Raw genomic sequence first — 19120 nt, 5'->3', positions numbered from 1 at the left:
CGTCTCTCAATGCTCTCTCAGTAAGCATGCCCGAGGAGTGTCTATTTCAGGGGCCAGGTGATAAATGGAACACTCATGTTTGTATCTCTCTTTTCTGTGCCTGAACACTAGGAAGACTTAGGCCACTCACCCTATGCTGCTATTCCTGTCACTGCCTACTAGAGTACTTCAACAGTCTTCAGCTCTAGGAAAGGAAATAAGCTGACAGTAAGTTGTTTTTCCCTCCTTCCTTCAGTTGAAGCCAGCTTACCACCCTCAGCAAGTTATCCGTCATCTTTTATAATGTCACAGCTTCTCCTGAGTTTATTATGAAAAGGACCTCTTTGTACAGGTTCTGGTTAGATTATGAGTTCAGGTATTTCTGCTTACTTAGCAGTGTCTCTCTAACCTGTAGCTTACAGACACTTCAGCTCTAAAACCCTCTGGTTTCTTTGGCCTAAAACATGGTGAGGAAAAACTACCTTACTTGGCTTGACAAAAGTGATTGTGAAAAATTATCTTCAGAAATGCGACTTGCTTCAAGCAGTTTTGCAAGTATACACAATGTGAAAGGATCTGTTAAATTGGTAGCAAGGAATATAAAGTATTGTTGCTGTTTTTCTGAGGCAATTAGTTTTGCACAGGATGAGAAACAGATAGGAAAACTTGATGATACGCAAATTGTTGTGAGGGAGCAAATCTGACATCAGCCAGTTTTATGTGAGCTGGATACACAAAGTGAGAAGAGTGTCAACATGTTGGAATTCCATAAAAAGATGCTATTCTCAACTGGTTAAGTGGCCCATTTTTTCTATCTTCAGTTTAATAGTGGAGATTTGTAGATGACTAAGCCTTTTGTGGTGGGTTAACCCTGGTTGGCTGGTGGGTACCTAGCAAACTGCTCGCTGACACCCTCCCCGCAGCAGACCAGAAGAAAATAGGATGAGAAAATTAATGGGTTGAGACAGGGACATCACTCACTGGTACCTCCAACAGGTGAAACAAACTGGCCTTGGGAAAATTAATTTGTTACCAATTAAAATAGAAATATGATAACAATTAAAACATTTTCCCCCAACCTCCCCTTCCTTCCCAGATTTACTCTTCTACCTTCTCTCCCACAGTGGTGTAGAAGGACTGGGGCTGGTCAGTTAAGGGTCAGGTCATGGTCAATCTGTAACATTTCCTCTCTGCTTCCTTCTTCTCCTCACTATTGCCCTACTCCAGAATGGAGTCCCCTCCATGGGATACACTCTCTCATAAACTGCTTCAAAGGGGATCCTCCTCTTGCTGGGATGGTCCTTCAGAAAGAGACTGTTCCAGTACAGATCCCCTGTGGACCACAGTTCCTGGCAGAAACCTGCTCTTGCATGGGCTCTTCAGGCTGCAAGGTTCCTTCAGGGCTCCTCCATCCACCTGCTTAGTGTGGGCACTCCAAGGCTGCCACTGTGGGAATCTGCTCCAGTGTGCTCCACAATGGGTTGCAGGTGGAGAGGCTCCTTCCCCATCGTCTAAAAGGACTGAGCTGTTGAGCAGTACCACACCAGTAAGATGCTAATAGCAAGACTGTCAGTCTGTCATTTAATGTGTGTGTTTATGTGTACAGAGCCACAAACTGCAGGGAATCCCAGTTCCAGTGCCTGGACTACCTCCTCCTGCTCCTCCTTTATGGGCCTCGCTGCAGGACTGTTCCTCACTCATCTCCCACAGCATTTTTTAGCCCTTGACACATTACACATTACAGAGAGGAGCCTTTATTTATACACTTTACAGAGAGGAGGTACCAGCTTGCCTGACAGGCTTCCCTGCGTCTAGTGCAACTGGCTCTATCTGACACAGCCCTCCTTGTTACCACAGCCTTGCCACCTAAACGCAGCACACCTCTTTTCACAGCAGCAACTTCAAAGATTCACTAATAAGGTAAAGGTTTGATTCTTCATCCTGTAAAAAACAAGCCATGTGAGTATAAAAAACAATCCTCATCAGGTCGTTTGAGAACCTTCTCTAAGATGGCCTACCTGGATGGCTTGAAGTCAGAAATAGTTCTTTTTCACAGGAGTAACTTCAAGTAAAGTTGAATACATTTGTCTTTTAATTACAAGTATAACAGCAGTGAAATCAAAATACAAAATTAGCACATAAGATTTGCATAGAGATAATAATTACTACTAAAGAAGTACAAACTTCTAAAATTTCACAACTAAAAAGATTTACCTGCTAAACAACAGTAGCACAGTAGTAAGATATGAATACTAAGAATGTTAATATATCGGTTAATGTATGGTTTTACTTGCACAGATCCAAAACCTGAACAGCAAGAAGCTGACCAGGATGGGCTTGGCTTACATCATTACCACAGAACCACAGAAAAATATTAACTTGAAGCACAGTTTTTATTTCTTTTAACATAGATTAAGCAGGTTTCTTTATCATAAAAAAAGCTTTAAGTATTATCCCCTTAAAACAAGAATGAATTTTGACGTCAGGTCACAACAGGCTTGTAGGTATGATAGACATTATCTGTAACCAGTAGCTACAATGCAGAATAAGCTTAATGCTGGGACTCAGACCAGGTTTCTTTCCTCTAACTTCAGTATCAGTTTCAACTCTTAAAATGAAGTTCAAGTTGCATTCATTAATAGCTCCAGCTTTCCAAGTAATACTCGCAATTATTGCACTTGTACTGGTTGTGTTGGCTGGTAAAGCCATTCTAAAGCAAGAGTTTAATATTTGTACATTTTAAAGCACTTGATCTTATCTACAAAGGAAATAAAGATGATGAAACCACAATTTCTTTAAAACTTAACTGTGAATAGTCTTAATTTCCAGAGTTTAAATGGATGTGCCTTTAGTAACTACACCAGAAAAGCAACAGATGCTGTAACTATCCTACTATGACTAGTTTGGTCCATGTCAATAATCAAGTGATGTTATAAAAAATAAACTAATTTATTGTGTATAAAATGAGTAATGTTGCATTTTTGTTCAGATTGCACAGTACAAACAAGCTAATATCTAAATTAATACTGTTACAGGTAGTTATTACATAGGGACAGCAGCTAGAAAAAATAAGTACCTCAAAGCAACAGACTTCTGCAGCCAGCTTTCCGTAACATTGTATGAAAGTTAAATATGTTTTAGTCAGAAGTATGCATATTATAAAATGTTTGAAAAATGTTTAAGTATGAGCTGTTAAACTAGTTTTCCATAGCAAGAGTATATGATGATTATTTACATTTTAAAAATCCATTTATCAGAAAAGAATTTACAGTGAAATAAATAACCTTCAGCAGTCCCTTAACCCAACTACAAGATCTGTTAAGTGGCAGTAAAAAACAGGTAAGCCACCTTGTGTCAATGTTAGGTCAGTAAAGTATGCCTCATCCAGAAAGAAGTGCAACTCTGCTTTAACTTTACTAGTCATCTAGAGACATGCAAATACATATAGGTACCTCCAAATATGGTACAGTCTTGAGTATTTGTACAAGATTATTCACAAAAACATACAATATATTTTACAGTCCTTTACTACAAAATATTGGTATCAAACCAATCTGAACTGCATTGATCAGACATTTATTAGGCAGGCAAGCTGCAAAGAAAAAACAGTTTTTATATTTAATCCCCTCTTCGCCTTTTAAACTCAAGCAAGATATAAGTAGTTTCTTCGGAACGTGTTGGTGATGTAAAGGTACTGATGAACATTGGCTGAATCTGTCTCCATGTGTGTGTTCACAGTCTCTCCAACACTATTTAAAGTATCAAAATGTAAAGCTGCAGTCTGACAATTTCATCAAAAAAGAATCATGCCTACTTTTGAAATTATTAGATGAAACTGATGTTTAGTTATCCCCACTAAAAATTCCAAAGATTGAAATATTAAAAAACCAAAACAAAATTTAAAAAAGAGTTCAAATCCAAAGCACGGAAGCAGATCTAAGAGCTGGTTTGCTTCCTTTCACACCTGATGCTTGGGAAGTTGTTCACCTTCCACTTAAGACACAACACAGTCATAACTGCCTTCTTGGAATGAATCCTCATCCTCTGTCTTAGCCTTGTCTTCTTCATGTCTGCTTGCATTGCTGCTGCCAGCATCACTCTGAGGATTAATGCCATGGCTAGATGAAGTCCTGCTTTCCTCAGCTCTTGGGTTCACTTGTTCAGGAACCTTAGAAGAATTCACTGGCTGAAATGCTTCAGGTTGTACTTGCTCTTCTACTATTTCATTTAGTTTCTGGATCTGTGGTTTGATGATATTTAGAAATGGCTTGTACCCAGGGCTAGAAAGAGAATGGGATACAACACCATGAGTGAATTAAAATTAGTACTTCTGTCATGTGCCTGAAAAGCAGAAATGTTTTTAAATAAAGAGAAGGCAATCCTAATCAAACAATAAAAGTTGGAAAGCCGGTTGCTTTGGGTTTGGTTTGGTTTGTGTTTTGCTCTTTTTTTCCCGGTTTGATTACAACTCTCTGAAGTGAGCTTTCAGCTAAAGCTAAGATAACTTGAAGTTACTTTTTAGGTAACAAACTACAGCTGGAGTGAATGTGAAGGTAGAAAGGAACACTTACCAATCTGTAGAAGCCCACTTCTCAACAGCATCTAGGCCAGTCTTGATATTCTGACAGATTTCTCCATCAATATCAGAGGACTGCATGATACTGAAAACCTGGTTGATAACTGAAGATTCTCTGAGAATAAGGCCTATGACAACACACCAATCCAGACAACCTGCTTCCATGAAGATATGTAGCAAGTACCTATAGGGAAAAAAGTCCGTTTATTTTTCTACTCCAAAGACAAAAGTTGCACTGTGATTGTGTGGATTGAGAATTGCTGGCATGCAGCATCAGGAGAAAGAAACAGTCTCAAAGGCACACGTGTCATTACTTACCGCAGCTGCACCTGTGACTTGTGTGGCCCTTTACTGGCCAGTTCTAGGGAGAGCTGCTCAAGCTCTGACTGAGTTAAACTGAGACTGGAGAAGTTTTCATCCACCATGGTCCAGTCTCCATCCACCATAGAACTTGTTTCAGTCAGGTCTGTTGCTGAACCAATGCTGCATTCATCACCTATCAAAAACACTCAGAAACATAAGGGAAAAGAGAAACTACTTACTTTAGTAAGATTCAGAATTTCTGAACTACTTCCTATAAAAACTGACAAACAGTAATGCTTTACGGTGTATCACAGTTACTTCAGGCGCACTGTCCATCCTGCTTCACCATTCTTCTTGTCACACTGTATGGTAGAACTATTGTTACAGGAATGCAATACTTTTTCTATCTAGTAAAAATAATTCAGGAGAATTAGTATCAGTACAGGATCCTAGATATGTGTTGGCAATCATCATAAAAACACCAATACAGTATCTTGCATACTATAGTCCTACAACTAAGTCTAGGAAAGGTTACTGTCTGACTAAAATTCTGCTTCCTTAACCTTTAATTTTGTTAAAATGAAGTTCCAATATCAAATTCTTTTCTTCATACAAAACCATGAAGATTTTGAATGCTTTGTAATGTAAATATTTACCTGCCCAAATTACAAGAAGTATTTCTAGTAAAAACATGAAGAGCACATGCAGTAACAAAATTTTCAAAGGAACAGTAACATCAAAGCTAAAACCATTACAGTGGTGAGCCACGAAGGCAGTTACCCTCAGAACAATTTCCATATTAAAGCATATGCATCTTTTCTTGGAAAATGTTTAGGAAGTCAAAAGGTTATATGATTATCTTCTTGCCCATGAATGCCAGTGCTGGTTTAGTAATTTGTGAAATCATTATTAGAATTCAGTTTGCAATGTTTTAAAGACTATTAATTTAGTTGCTTTAGAAATAAACTGCTTCAAAATGTGTACCATAGTCCATTGAACTCAAAGGTCTTCATCCAGCTCAGAAAAAAACCCTGATATACTTGTTTATAGAAAGAGCAGTAGTGGCAGACAGCAGTAAAATCAGTGCAATGAAGAGAGATATTAATTCTCTTGCAGTCTCCAGATTTAAAAAACAAGAGAAAGAGGAGTGAAAATAAAATGACAGTGCCCAAGCTGACAGAGAGGATCTCCAAATGCTCTGAATCTCACAGAAGGCTCTACAGTCTTAAAGAGATTGTAGCTCACACTAGGTACTTAGATCTTTGCCCTAATAGAGTGGAAATCACATGATTTAGATAATGTTGAAAATGTTGCTCTATGCTCAAGGACAAGAGGAAGTATAAAATATTTTTTAAATAAAACTAAATTTAAAAAAGACTTGAATGGCCTGACAAACTTTTCCCATCTCCTTCTGTGTTCATAAAAAATATATAAAAAGTAAAACTTCTATTTTAATAAGCTGATCATACATTACAGCTTTTAAAAAGCAATTTAAATAAAGCCATCGGAAAAAATACAACTATATGGGTCTCTAATTTCCTCAACTTCCTCAATAAGTAATGTATCTAATATCATTCTTAAGAAACCCAAAAGCACAAAGTTCACGCAATTAGAGCTGTTCCAACCTCTGCAAGAGGCTGATCCATGCAAGAGACAAAGAAAAAAACCCTAACACTTCCTAGCCAGACTGAAAAAATACTGAACTTCAAGTTATCACAACAGACCAAATATCTACTTCATATTCAACTTCAGGTACGTAGAGGTATACAACATGGGCATTATTTTTCTGTTGTAAAAATTTCAGTTCACTTTTCATTAAGCCCTTTTTTTTTTCCTGAATTTTCCTTATCAGCAGTTGAGAAGCAACAATACAGCACTAACACGCAAGTATCAAAATATAAGCACACACTTCACATTTTTCCAATGAGCAGATAGAGGGAAGAGTGACTAACCTTTGCTTAGCAAAGGAGAAAGGAATGCATCTTGCAAGTGTGGTCCATGGGATGAAACAGTGTCAATTTCTCTCTGCGAAGAGCTGATAGTACCAAGCCAGCTGCGACTGCGAGGTGTGTTTGAAACCCCTGTGTCCACTTCCATGTTTACAAAGGTGTCTGCAGACTGAGATTTTAGCAGTTGCTCCCCCATAGCTAAAAAAAACCAAAACAAAACACATCATAGAAAAATCATGTAAGTATCCAAAAGGAAATTAAGACAGTTTTCTTCAGGCATTTCAGGAGGCTAAAACTTGCATCTAAGTCAATATTCAGGGGACCAATGAATGCATACAAGGGAATGCAGCAAGTTTAGGTATTTTGGGAATTTATGATAAGCTTTTTATGTGACCCCTGGCATAAAAGAAGTGTCATGTGATAAAGTGGTCAGAATCAACAGAAGTAAATAATGATGCTGCAGCTAAGAAGAGGGAGACTTGGCAGCCAATGTCAACCTTGCCATATGGAGATAAGGTAGTGGAGTGTCCACTTTGCTGTAAGTAGATAAGGTGAAGAGATCAATAACATAAAGGAGGTTTACAGCAAAGTCTTCAAAGTTCCCAACCTCTAACATAAAGTAAATTTGAAATATTAGGAACACTGCTTTTTAATTTTAAAAAAGTGAATCAATACCTCATCTAGAAACTATATAATAATATTGATTTTAGTAATTTTCTGCAGCAGAATTTCCACTGCAGCAATTTCCACGTTCAGTTCAACATCTGCACACTTGATACCCAATTCAGCGCACCTAAGAAAGCAAAAGATTTCAACAGAAATAATAATCACACAAGAGATACTCTCTATGCTAAACAGAATCTCTTTGAAAAATACACCCTGTGTGAGAAAGCTGTGCAGGTGGCATGCCTCAGCCTGTTCTTATCTTGGCTGAACAGAAGCAGAACAGACAGATTCACAGATGTAGCATTGCAGGAGGGAATTCTAGCTCATATCAAACTCAGATGTTACTGTACCTGTCTTATACTTTCCATTCTTGAAAGGTGAATTAATGGACGAAGCTGGTATAACTGGAAATGGCCAGAGGAAATCCTTGTGTAGCTTTTTCAAAGCAGACACAAAATCCTCCACGCGGGCAGCTCTGGCTCGCTCCTTGCACAACCAGCCGATCAGCTCAAAGCCTAACTGTGCAGCAAAGCAGCCAAGGTCTTTCAGCTTGATCTCCTCCAGCAGACGCCGAGCATGCCGCCAGAGCATCATGTCAATGTACATGTTCTCGGCACAGTCGCTGTCTTTACTCCACCTGCACACACAGCACAGAACAGCCACATGAACACTGATAAAGCAGAGTTGCAAAGGCTGTTGGCCACAACTGCAGAACTTTTGAGTGATCAGAACAGTAGAAGGGGGGCTTTCTATATAACAGCAAAAGCAGTTTCCATCATTCCTTGCTGTTTATATTCTCTAAAAGATCCCACTGCCTCCACAGGTAGGTGAAACAGTGATTTAAGTTACAACAGCAGCAGTATTTATAGAGCATTAAATTATCAGCAGTGCAGAAAAAAAGTAAAGTAAGAGATAAAATGTAGATGACACTGCAAAGTTTAGAGAACTAGTCAAGTATTGGTCTAGAACCCTTCCTATCCAAACCTTTAAGATACTCTCTATTAAAAATGACTGATTCAGAGTATTTAAATTTATACTAGGATTGTTTGAAAAATATGTATGGGGAAACAAGCCAAAGCAAAGATAATAATGAATTTTAGTTCAATACTACTTCTGGACTGTAATACCTATCAATATCAAGTTTGCATACAGCAGCTTTAGAGGGGCTCATACCAAGGCATAAAAGGTTCTATTTGTAGCTTGGAAACATGCTGCTAGATCAAGATGTGCATAGGAGCACAGCACATTGTACACTGTGATGCTGTGAGCTGTTCAAAATGTATTTTTCAGCAAAACAGATCCTTTAAATATGAGGCATGTGGTCTCACAAGCTACTTAAATTACTACACATGTAATGGTGTACCACAGCCAGTGGTCAGCAATATCTCTGTAAGCGTGCCTATGTATAGATACAAACACACATACATATATTTACATGTGTGAGAATATATTCTCCCAAGAATGTTATGAGACGCAAACAATACGAAAGTTGTGAAATGACAAATGCAAAACATACAGAAAGAGATTACAACAAATCTATCATATAATTTATTTCTATAACTTAAATTAAAGTTAGTACTGTAGTACCTAACAAAGTGGGGAAGAAGACATTACCTTTTCCCAGATGGGCCAGAGGGCATACTCAGCGTTTTTGTCAAATTAAATTTGCTATGGAGATTTTCTGCTGATTGGGATAAACTAATGCTGCGATGCCTGAAGAACTCAAAACCACCACTTGAACTAGGTTCCTAAAACCAAGAAAACAAAAACATACATTCAAAGGACCAAACATGCTATGTAACATGAAGATTAATCATACAAGGCTTGATGCACAGTATTTACTTTTCTCATCACAAACCTGAGCTGTTGGTGTAGCTGGGGGTGTTTCTGTTTCTCCAGAGCCAATGGCTTTAAGAAATCTAATCATATGACGACAGAGATCCCACTTCCCCTGCTCTAAGGCAGTATTAAACAGGAGAGTAGCATGTTGTCTGCTAACTGCTGGAACTTCCATGTTCTGCAAGCAACAAAGCCTAATTAAGTCATTGGCTTTTACTGTAGAGAATCAGAAGTTCTATTAAGTCAAACCACACTGTGTCACATTCAAGTATACCAAAGATTATAAACAGCAAACTTCTTGCTATTATTTTCCTATTTAAAACAGTAAACTAACTACTTACACTGCATAATCTTACCACCCTTCATAACTGGACATAATATCAACAGAAAACCATTAAATTAAAAATCTGTTGAATATGCACAACTTTGATAGGACATTATTTTTAAAATACTGCAATGTTAGTAAATATCAGCAGTCTTGCAATATATTTGGTGCCATTACCTGTAGGATAATAAGGTAAGAGGCAGCTGTGTCCAAGTCCTGGGCCATTAAGCACTCTTCAAATAAGTCCTTCGGGTTTCCAACAGCAGCAAAAAGGTAATTCCACAGGGCATATTCTGTCTTCCTAGCACAATGAACAACTGTCTGCAGGAAGAGGGGGAATTCTGTAATGAACTTCGCCACAGTGGGAAGGAGAGGGTCGGGAATGGGTTCCCGCGAGGTAGCTTCTTCTTCCAGCACTTCATGAAGCATCAGTTCTAGTACATGAGGAAAGTATGGTAATGTGGCACAGGAGTGGGCCAAAAGCAAGGCTTGTTCACCGAGGTTCCTAACCAAGAGCTGGCGTAAAATGTGATGGAGGTAGATCTGAGAGGTTCTCTCAACAATGGAGAAAGGAAAGAGAACCTCTAAGTGTTCTCTAGCACTGGTTTGAGTGTATAAACAGTCATAGAGCACAGTGTCATTAACAGCACCAAGAACCAAGGCATCTTCAAACAGAACAGCCAATGGGTATATGTTGATGTGGAAAGGCAGCATGATCCGTCTTGACAGAAAGGAATGCGGTTTTCGATGGTCTCTGGGAAACAGGGGAAGCCAGACTTTCATACCTGCCCCACCACAGCTGAGCCACAGAGCCTCCAGTAAGTGGCGTTTCTGTTTGTTAATTCTGCAAGTAGTCCATACATTTTCAACAGACTGGGCAAGGACAACTGGAGCACAAAAAGGCAGCTATGTAAAATGAAAAATAAAAAATTAAAAGAAAGTATCAGTACTCCTTTTATTTTTACCCTACTCACAAGAACTCTACTTTTCAGCTAAGAACTACTCTCTTCAAACACGTTATTCTTCTAACAAAGAAGAAGAAACAAATCTGCTTCTCCCTTAACTGTACCCTAGCATGTGACAAAAGACGACTTAATACTTATATTAACTCTAGACATTTCTTTAATTTTTTTTAACCTCCTTAATACTTAGTCAGGAAGCAGAGGGACGAGAATAAAGGTGAAAAATAAAAACCTGCTCTATGCTTCTTCAGTAAATCCAACCTAGAACTGACAAATCTTTATCTGAACTTTCCAGATTTCACTCTCCCAAAGTGCTTGTTTCACATAGAATTGGTGGTTTTCATCATCCCAGAAGAACTGAAAAGTTCAGTGATTGTTTCTATTGTTGTTATTTCCAAGAACTTTGTAAACATACTCTGCAAAAAATTATAATGTTCCATAAACATACAGAACAGTTTTAGACAGACAGAGGCTTTCTGTTATTGGTGCATACCAAATTTTGGGCAGTATCTTTACTCTTAAAGCTTGTCTATTTCATTTCAAAGTAAGTAGCAAACACAATGAGCAAATGCTAATGTACTTCCAGCTAACAGTTCAGTCTGTAAGTGTAGATACTGTGTTGCTTATAGCCCTATTTTCTTTATGTCTGGACCATTCTCTCCCACAGCTTCTTCAATTACTGACATCTTTGAAGCCATACGCAGTACTCCACAGATATTTACTCACATGCTTTCTTTGATTGGGATTATTATCTTTATCTCGTATCTGGGGTCCAGATCGATCCCTTTGCAACATGATGAGTTGTCCTGCTAAGTTAAGCATAATACTTTCAGCTTCACAAGCCTACGGATAGAAAGAATATTATGCAAATTATTCAAGCTCTTCAAACGATCATAACCACAATAAAAACCCAGAATAGAAAGTGTAAATTAAATGTGTCACTTTACAGAGATGACTAACAACCGAATTCATTACAGAAGGACTCAGAAACATCAAGAAAAACCAAGTACTGCCATTCTTGTGCAAAGGAGTAAATACTGGAAGGTTGCTTATTCACCAGACTCATTCCATGTGTTTAATATGGACTTTTTCTAACATTGTGTCCTAAAAGGGCAATCCACCAGCATTTTAAGAAAAAATAAAATTTTGTATTCTTATCAGTATCGTCATAGTATGATTGCCAGTATCAGACTGCAAGGACTAACACTGGTACACAACCCAAAAGCTGAGCCAAATAGAGTTGAGCCACACTTGTATAGCATATTGAACTTTTATTTAGCTGCAGTTAAAGAAAAATCTTTTCAGTAAGGTATATCAAGAAAGCGAAGTATTCTTTTTAAAGATTTATTTCATAGCTGTTTCATGTTAATTTTAAACCAAGCCACTGGAGTTATTACCATGCATGAAGCTTAGTTTCAAACTACATGGATAGAGGATCTATATGGTAAATTTGCAGCATCAGGGGTTAAGGTCACTAATAGGTTAAAAACACTGAAAAAGCTGACACAGTTCACAAAGTCAGACACATTGCTCTGTCTTCAGTGAAGTGTCATACTTAGTACTAACCTAAATATTTATCTTTTGATAAGGAGGATCAACAGAGTTTAAGGATAGGTGCTCTTAGTTAGAAAGAGGTAGTATCTATTCAATCTGAAGCTAAGTCTAAATATTGTAAGTGCTGTAAAAAGTTTCAGTAATTTTTTCTAAAATTAGAAAACAACACAGGTCAGGTAGTTCAGGAATACAGATGCTGTCTCATGCTAAGATGGACTAGAAAACCACAAGCACGTTGCTTTTTATGCCCTTGTCCAGTACCAAAACAAAGTCTCTGGACACATGCTCAGCGCTGTGTGACATTAAATTAGAATGAAGGGAAGGAAGGAAGCACAAACCTTCGGATTTTACGTATGTGCCACCACTTTTGTATCTGCCAGTGCCTTTGGTATGTGGAGAAAATGATGCACCTTTACATGTCTCTTGGGCTGTCCCACAGACAAAACAACTTCTGAACTACCCCAAGGTAGCTGCTTTCATGAAAAAATACACTTCATACTGCAGCTGCTCAGTTAAGCCTACTCTGTTTGCAACCCAGACGATAAAAATCCAAGTTCTCTTTGCTTTCAGTGCCCTGACTACATTCTGAAGTTAAGATGGGGACCTTCACATCTTAAGTGATTGTTTGGCTGTTGACCTATCTCCTGACATAACTAGTGTGGGAGATTATATTACTTTATTTTAGTATAGTCAGAATTGACAAAGAATAACCTTACAGAGTCATATGCCGTATTTTCCTTTTTTCTATTTATTCTTTGAGTAATGAACAAGTTGTTGCGAGAAAGGCAATTCCTAATGCCATGGATTGCTCTGGTTTTTAACTTTTAATACACAGTAGAGCAACACAACCTCGACAGAGTGAAATTTAATTTGTTCTCCAATATTTGGCCCCAACCTTAGCAAGATAACAGGAGAAGCTATGAAATAAAATCTGAACTCTTACTTCTCCTTCCATCCCCCCACCCCCAATTCCCACATAAAATGTCTATATAATGAACATCAGAATAAAACATGTTCTGGATTTTACCACATAGAAGAGCCACCAATTTATGATTGATTCATCAACCAGGTAACCTTTGAGGAGTAAACTAACAAATCCAGGTACCAATTCTACCAAATTTTGAGACCTGTTACCTGCTGAGGCATCTTCAAGGTGATGCCAGTCTCTGTTCTCACTGATGTCAATGTAACAGACACTACAAGAAAAGGATGAGGAATGTACCGAGACATGGACACTTCTTGAAGAATTTGGATACTGGCAGTAGGATTAAGACTGAAAGGAAAATTACTACATTTAGAAATTTTACAACAGTACTTAACATGAAATTACTATATTGAAGTAAACCTAATGAAAATAATCAACTTATCCTTAGCAAATGGTTTACTCTACAGAACAAAATGATGTTCATTTCATCAGGAATCAGTAGATATGCCCATGTATCTACTCTACGTAAAGCTACCAAAAAAACCTAAGTTGGGTTAGTTATCTTGCTACTTTGGGAAATACAGCTGTGAGTGGGTAGAAGACAGTATCAGATACTTCAGAATAAGACTCTATTAACCCTTCAGTGAGATAGTCGTGGGTTTGGATTCTGTTGGGAATTTTTTTTTATAAGCATTGAAAATATTTTTCTCTGAAGTTCATCAACAACTTGCTTTCCTCTAACACAAAAAGGTTCCTGCTTGCTAAAAAGAAGATACCGTAACTGTAAGAAAAATCACCTACTTAGGCACTTAGAAAAACCCCCTACCTGTGAATCTTTACCTCCTCCTTAGGTTCACTAATCTTAACTGTCTGAAATATCCAGCATATCTTACGTTGCTACTTCTTTTGCACTAAAACAATTCCTCACCACCACACCAAGACCAAACCTTTTCTCTCTTCATCTCTGTAAGCCTGCTGCTACCTTCCCTTTACTAATTCCTACTTCTGATGTTAGAAACATGTTTTTATTTTAAAATATTCAAGTATATTGGTGTCTTTTAGTACCTTTTTCACCTATTTATATTCAGTCTTCAAGTTCCTATAAGTTAGGAACATGTTTGATCAGACAACTGGAAACGTGCATACATCAGTCACTACCTATCTCCACACCTAACATCCCTATCAGCATGCATGCAAGTGACAACACTCATGAACTTGTGCATACAGCTAACACTTACCCCTCTGCATTTTAAAAATCTAACTCCACTAGTTATCAAACACCTTTGTACCATCGTTACGAATTTACTCAGACTGAGAGCATACCCACAGGTACCTTACTGCAAAAGCATTCAAACAGTGATACTCACCCCTCAGACCTTCTCTCAATACTGTAAAGGCAAATGGAACAATCTGCTCTGAACAATATCACAATGTCCCGGAAGACACTCAGTAGTAACGTGGGTGCTTGCACTTTGGTGATGTGTGCAAACGCATTGTCAAGGTTAGACGTTCGCAGGTAGATTCTCAGCTGCAAGGGAAAGGAGTAGCTTCAACACAGGTTCTGTTTACCAAAAAGATAATAGTAATTCCACTTCTGATTATTTTCTTTATTATGGAATGGCTGTCAAGAATTTCTAGCAAGACAAATTACTGAGTTTTTGTTTCATCAAGTATTTCATCCATTGCATTTTATTGTTGCATCCAGAGTGGTTAAAGCACAGTACAGCCAAATCTGAAGAACTGGAAAACACTCGTAAGGAAGGAATTTTTTTCACCAGTTTTAAAAAGCAAAGAGTAAGTAAATTTCCTCTTCTCTTACAAAACACCTTGCAAAAGTGTCCCAAAACACTGTAAATAGGTATCTGAGAACACACTTCGTGCTAACATGCAAAAATGTCATAAAGTTTTCAGAACGAGTAGATTCTCTGTAGTCAGCAGAAAATAGCTTTTAATAGCAACAACAAAATTTTTCTGCAAAGAATTACTTATATATTAATGAATAAACTCTGAATATGCCCAAAAGCCACCTAAGTTTATAGCACATAAACATGTTTATAATACCATGGTACTTTTCATGTTTATAATACTACTGTCATATAGAGATCAGCTATTCTAATCATTGTATGTACTTTGAAGAAAAGTACCTCACCTCTTCCTGGTGATCATTTAAATTATAACATGCAAGAACAATGAAGTCATTCCACCATGCTAAGCCACCTGTTACCATCATAGTTTGCTCCTGAAAAGAAATAAGCAGGCAGATTACATATATGTATGTATTTTTATATACTCACACATTCAGAGATGTACATTATATGGGTAATTTCTGAAAGCCATGTAGGATCTCTATAAGCTTTACTCATAGTGGCAAGACTATGTATATGAAGTTTTTAATGTTTAAAAACCAAAGTACTAAAGAATAGTATGTGAAGGACAAATATCATCCTACAAAACACAGTTCCACAGTTCTTTATGCTATTGGCATCCCTGAACTCTCTCAAATCTGCTTCTGGCCAGAATTTACCAGAATCTTACCAGAATTTACACCCAAAGCTACATCACACAAACTCTCCAATAAGAGAAATGGAATTAAGCGTCTGAATACATGCACTCAAATTTGGAAACCTGTGAACACTGAGACAAAAATTAGTGTGTCAAAACCACAAGATATGTGTTTCAGACATTTTATGAGCAACACATGTAAAACCAGCATCCCTATCCAAGTGTGTCTACAGTCTGTTTACTTGAAAACAATACTCTTTAGTTTTCTCCAAGTCTCACATCCCAGCAAATAAATCTCCCCTGTGCACCAGGATAAAATTCCATAACCTCTCACCTGGGTAATGTTTCCAAACAGCTTCCATTTTTTGGTGAGTAAAGAATAATGTGCAAAACCAAACTTGCCAACAACAGCTACATTCTGTCCAAGCTTGTCAATAGCTGAAAACTGTAAGAAAGAAAAAAAAGTTACCAGAACCTCAGAAGGGAACTTATTTAAATAATACATCCTATCCAAGTACAACACCACAAGGCAATATAACATCAGACTCAAAACTTGTAAGGTGTATTTATGTTTCATACTTTACTAACACAGTGTTGCAGTGGGGATACTGCAACACGCCTATATCAAACCAGGAGTCCCGTGGAAAAGAAACAAATATACACGGACGGATTCTTGCTAGATGTTTCAGAGATGTTTATTTCCCCAGCCGCATGGCCGGGCTCTGCTGAGGGACTCTGCCCCAGTCACAGGACCCGAGCTGCTTTGCCCGCGCAGGGGAACACAAACCAACCCATGGGGAACGAGGCTGAGCAGGGGCAGGGAAACCCCGTGCCTCCCTCAGGGCTACATGGCGGGGCAGGGACCCCAACAACACAGTTTTCTTTCTGTAATGTAAAATAACGATTTCATTTTCAGCCAATCCTAATGGACAACTTCATTTACCACCAATGTTAATGGACAATTATAACGCTCCAATATTTTTAAATAAGCAAGAATATATTTTTCAAATAACTCACCCTTATAGGCCAGTTGCTCTCTAGATATGTACTATGAATCTAAAAAAAAGAGAGAAAATCAAAACTACATGACTATACCAACTACAATTACAGTACTGATTAATTATAACATCCTAAAGGAATTTGGACAATGTCAGTGTTTTGAAAAACAACAACAGTCAATAGTCATAATTTGCTCATCTCTCCTCCCAGGTACTTCTCTCTCCAAGAGAATCTTACACAGGAACATAAAGGTTTTGATCAATACAGCCTTCAGGCAGGACTTTCAGTATTGGGATGAAATTTCTAATCTGGTCACAAATACACACCAGCATATCCAAAAGCCTTCTTATGAGAGAACTTGCTGGATTCTTCATGTCACATGGGATGATACAAACCCAGCTTCAACCTCCAGTCTTTGGTCTGACATAAGGCAGGTAGGTATTCTTGTTACCCAGCCAATGTCTGTTTTCATGGATATGTTGCTCCCTACGGTAATTCTAAGTGTTTCAGCTTTACTTTTACCATAAAACAAAGACCTCTCCCTCCTACACCTGTTTCAGAAGACAGAAGAGCTACCTGGCCAGCTAAAGTGGAAATTCAACAGTATCTAGAACCTGCATTACATGCCTAGAATCAAATACTTTTTAATACTACTGATTTGTGTGCTATATGAAGAACAAAACATTGGGGACCTTCCATAAATCTTTATTTTAAAAAGTGTCACCAATTCAAGCATGGAAGAACACACGTTAGAATTACAGATTAAAAGATATTTAACTTTTTCTTTATATTACAGGGAAAATACAAGATGTTCCATTACTATCCTGGAAACAATTTCTTCTCTGATAGCCTGATATTGTGAAGTTTTAATTACATGCTTAAATAGATGTCACTTTTCATGCTTGAAAATACAGCTGGAGTCTGAAGGCTATATTCATCAGCTGAATATGTTTTAAAGCATTTTGCATAAGTAACAAAACAAACACCTAAATGATTTCTTGCATGTTGCACATTCTCCCTTGCAAAGCACAAGTAAGTGATTAACTATCCTTCCCAAAGTCAAAAAGACCTTGAACAGTTTTTTTATTGGCCAGCCACAAAGCTGGTATGACCAATGTTCCTTTACCTTTTGTCAATGAGAAAAAGCTGTACCATGGCAAATCCCCAGAGACAACAAAAAGACAATGATCTCATACTAGAGGAAAAAGGTATGGCAGAGTGAGGAGATCAACTGCATGTTCTACTCCTACAAACTCTTGCAAGCACGAAGCACATACGGGCAACCAGGATCAATTACCTGTACAACATGCCAATGCCGGTGTCCTAGTAAAGTGCTTAAACCCTGAGAATCTAAACTGCCATCTGAAAATGGGCCTCTTTCCCTGCTGTGGTTATGTTCAGAGTGTGCTGAAGTATTTCTGGGACTCTGAGCCTGTGCTGCATCTCCACAGTTCAAATATAAGCGATCTTCTCCTTGGAGAAGGACTTGTTCCTGGTTACTCTATATTAAAACCCAAACAAAAGAAAACAAAAGAAGCAACTTTGAATTCCACGTATAGAAGACAAAGGAAAACACACGATCAATAATATATTAGGACGTTCTAAGTAAACAGTATGAAATAAGTATGAAAACAGTATGAATAAGTAAACAGTATGAAAAATAAACGTTGAGGCAGTTCTCACTTTTTGTATCACTATGTACTAGCTGGTTTTAAGTTACAGTATTGCATAGCAATATTTTCACAGTACCATTATAAAGGCTCTATGACAAAAAAGGAAGACAACTCTGATGGCTGCAAAACAGACTTAAAATGTGAGAGAAAACTCATAGTTCACCTAAACTGGAAATATGATCTAAAATAAGGATATAGTTATCAACAAAAAAAACTTACCATACAAGGATTAACAGTGAGTGCGCTCTTGATGAACTGAAACTGCAGAATACCAAACCGGTGAACTTCATTATTTGCATTTCTTTCAGGTTTCATGTTAGAAGAAGAATTCCCATCAATAACCCAGAGATGATACCCTTCTGATCCCCAGGTCTGAAGGTAAAAGAGTAACAACAATAAAATCTGCAAGCCAACACTGCATACATATACATAAATATAACAATATATATTCTCATAAAACAAGAACTACAGAAAATTATTGTAACAGATCTTACGATAGACATGAGCCTGGAAAAAATCCACACATTTTGTTGTTCTAAAATGTATCACTATAGAATCAAACAGTAAAATTCACAAGGTACAGTAAGAATCTAGCTTGAGTTATTTCCTGTCTTGGGTAAAAAATAATGATTAAATGAAGTATAACTATGCAAAGACACCCACATAAGTAATGAAGACCATTTGCAGTTTAAAGCAACAAACAAAAATTCCACAGAGTCAGGTATGAAACAATCCTGATTTCCAAAATTACACTGGCTGTTGTTCATCAAATTCAATGATATCAGAAGTTCAATCTTTGAAAATTTTTTAAAAGTACATTTAAAAGGTACTGCCATTGCAAATATGTACCTAAGCTTGGATGCATGTT

The 19120-nt window shown here is 37.6% G+C and overlaps 1 protein-coding gene across 4 annotated transcripts in view; it reads right to left on the bottom strand.

Annotated features, from left to right (window-relative positions):
- Positions 1–2353: 2353 nt before the first annotated feature.
- Positions 2354–19120, bottom strand: part of RIC1 (RIC1 homolog, RAB6A GEF complex partner 1) — a 47341-nt gene continuing 30574 nt past the window's right edge. For 3 of the 4 annotated variants that reach the window (XM_069000913.1, XM_069000912.1, XM_069000914.1), the window contains 16 exons: positions 18472–18624; positions 17877–18080; positions 16598–16636; positions 15915–16025; positions 15228–15317; positions 14446–14606; positions 13288–13426; positions 11326–11442; positions 9815–10543; positions 9332–9490; positions 9088–9221; positions 7824–8110; positions 6811–7005; positions 4874–5051; positions 4551–4739; positions 2354–4259 (listed from right to left, as the gene is read on the bottom strand). In XM_069000913.1, the coding sequence (XP_068857014.1) occupies positions 3974–4259; positions 4551–4739; positions 4874–5051; positions 6811–7005; positions 7824–8110; positions 9088–9221; positions 9332–9490; positions 9815–10543; positions 11326–11442; positions 13288–13426; positions 14446–14606; positions 15228–15317; positions 15915–16025; positions 16598–16636; positions 17877–18080; positions 18472–18624 (3171 nt within the window). In that variant the 3' untranslated portion in view covers positions 2354–3973. Of the gene's footprint in view, positions 4260–4550; positions 4740–4873; positions 5090–6810; positions 7006–7823; positions 8111–9087; positions 9222–9331; positions 9491–9814; positions 10544–11325; positions 11443–13287; positions 13427–14445; positions 14607–15227; positions 15318–15914; positions 16026–16597; positions 16637–17876; positions 18081–18471; positions 18625–19120 lie in introns of those variants that run through there. The other variant, XM_069000915.1, reaches the window with a different exon arrangement.

This window comes from Aphelocoma coerulescens (assembly GCF_041296385.1).
Source record: "Aphelocoma coerulescens isolate FSJ_1873_10779 chromosome Z unlocalized genomic scaffold, UR_Acoe_1.0 ChrZ, whole genome shotgun sequence".
In the NCBI taxonomy this organism is placed as follows: domain Eukaryota; kingdom Metazoa; phylum Chordata; class Aves; order Passeriformes; family Corvidae; genus Aphelocoma; species Aphelocoma coerulescens.
The sequence above is the reverse complement of the archived record's forward strand: the minus strand, read 5'-3'. Positions and strand labels throughout refer to the sequence as shown.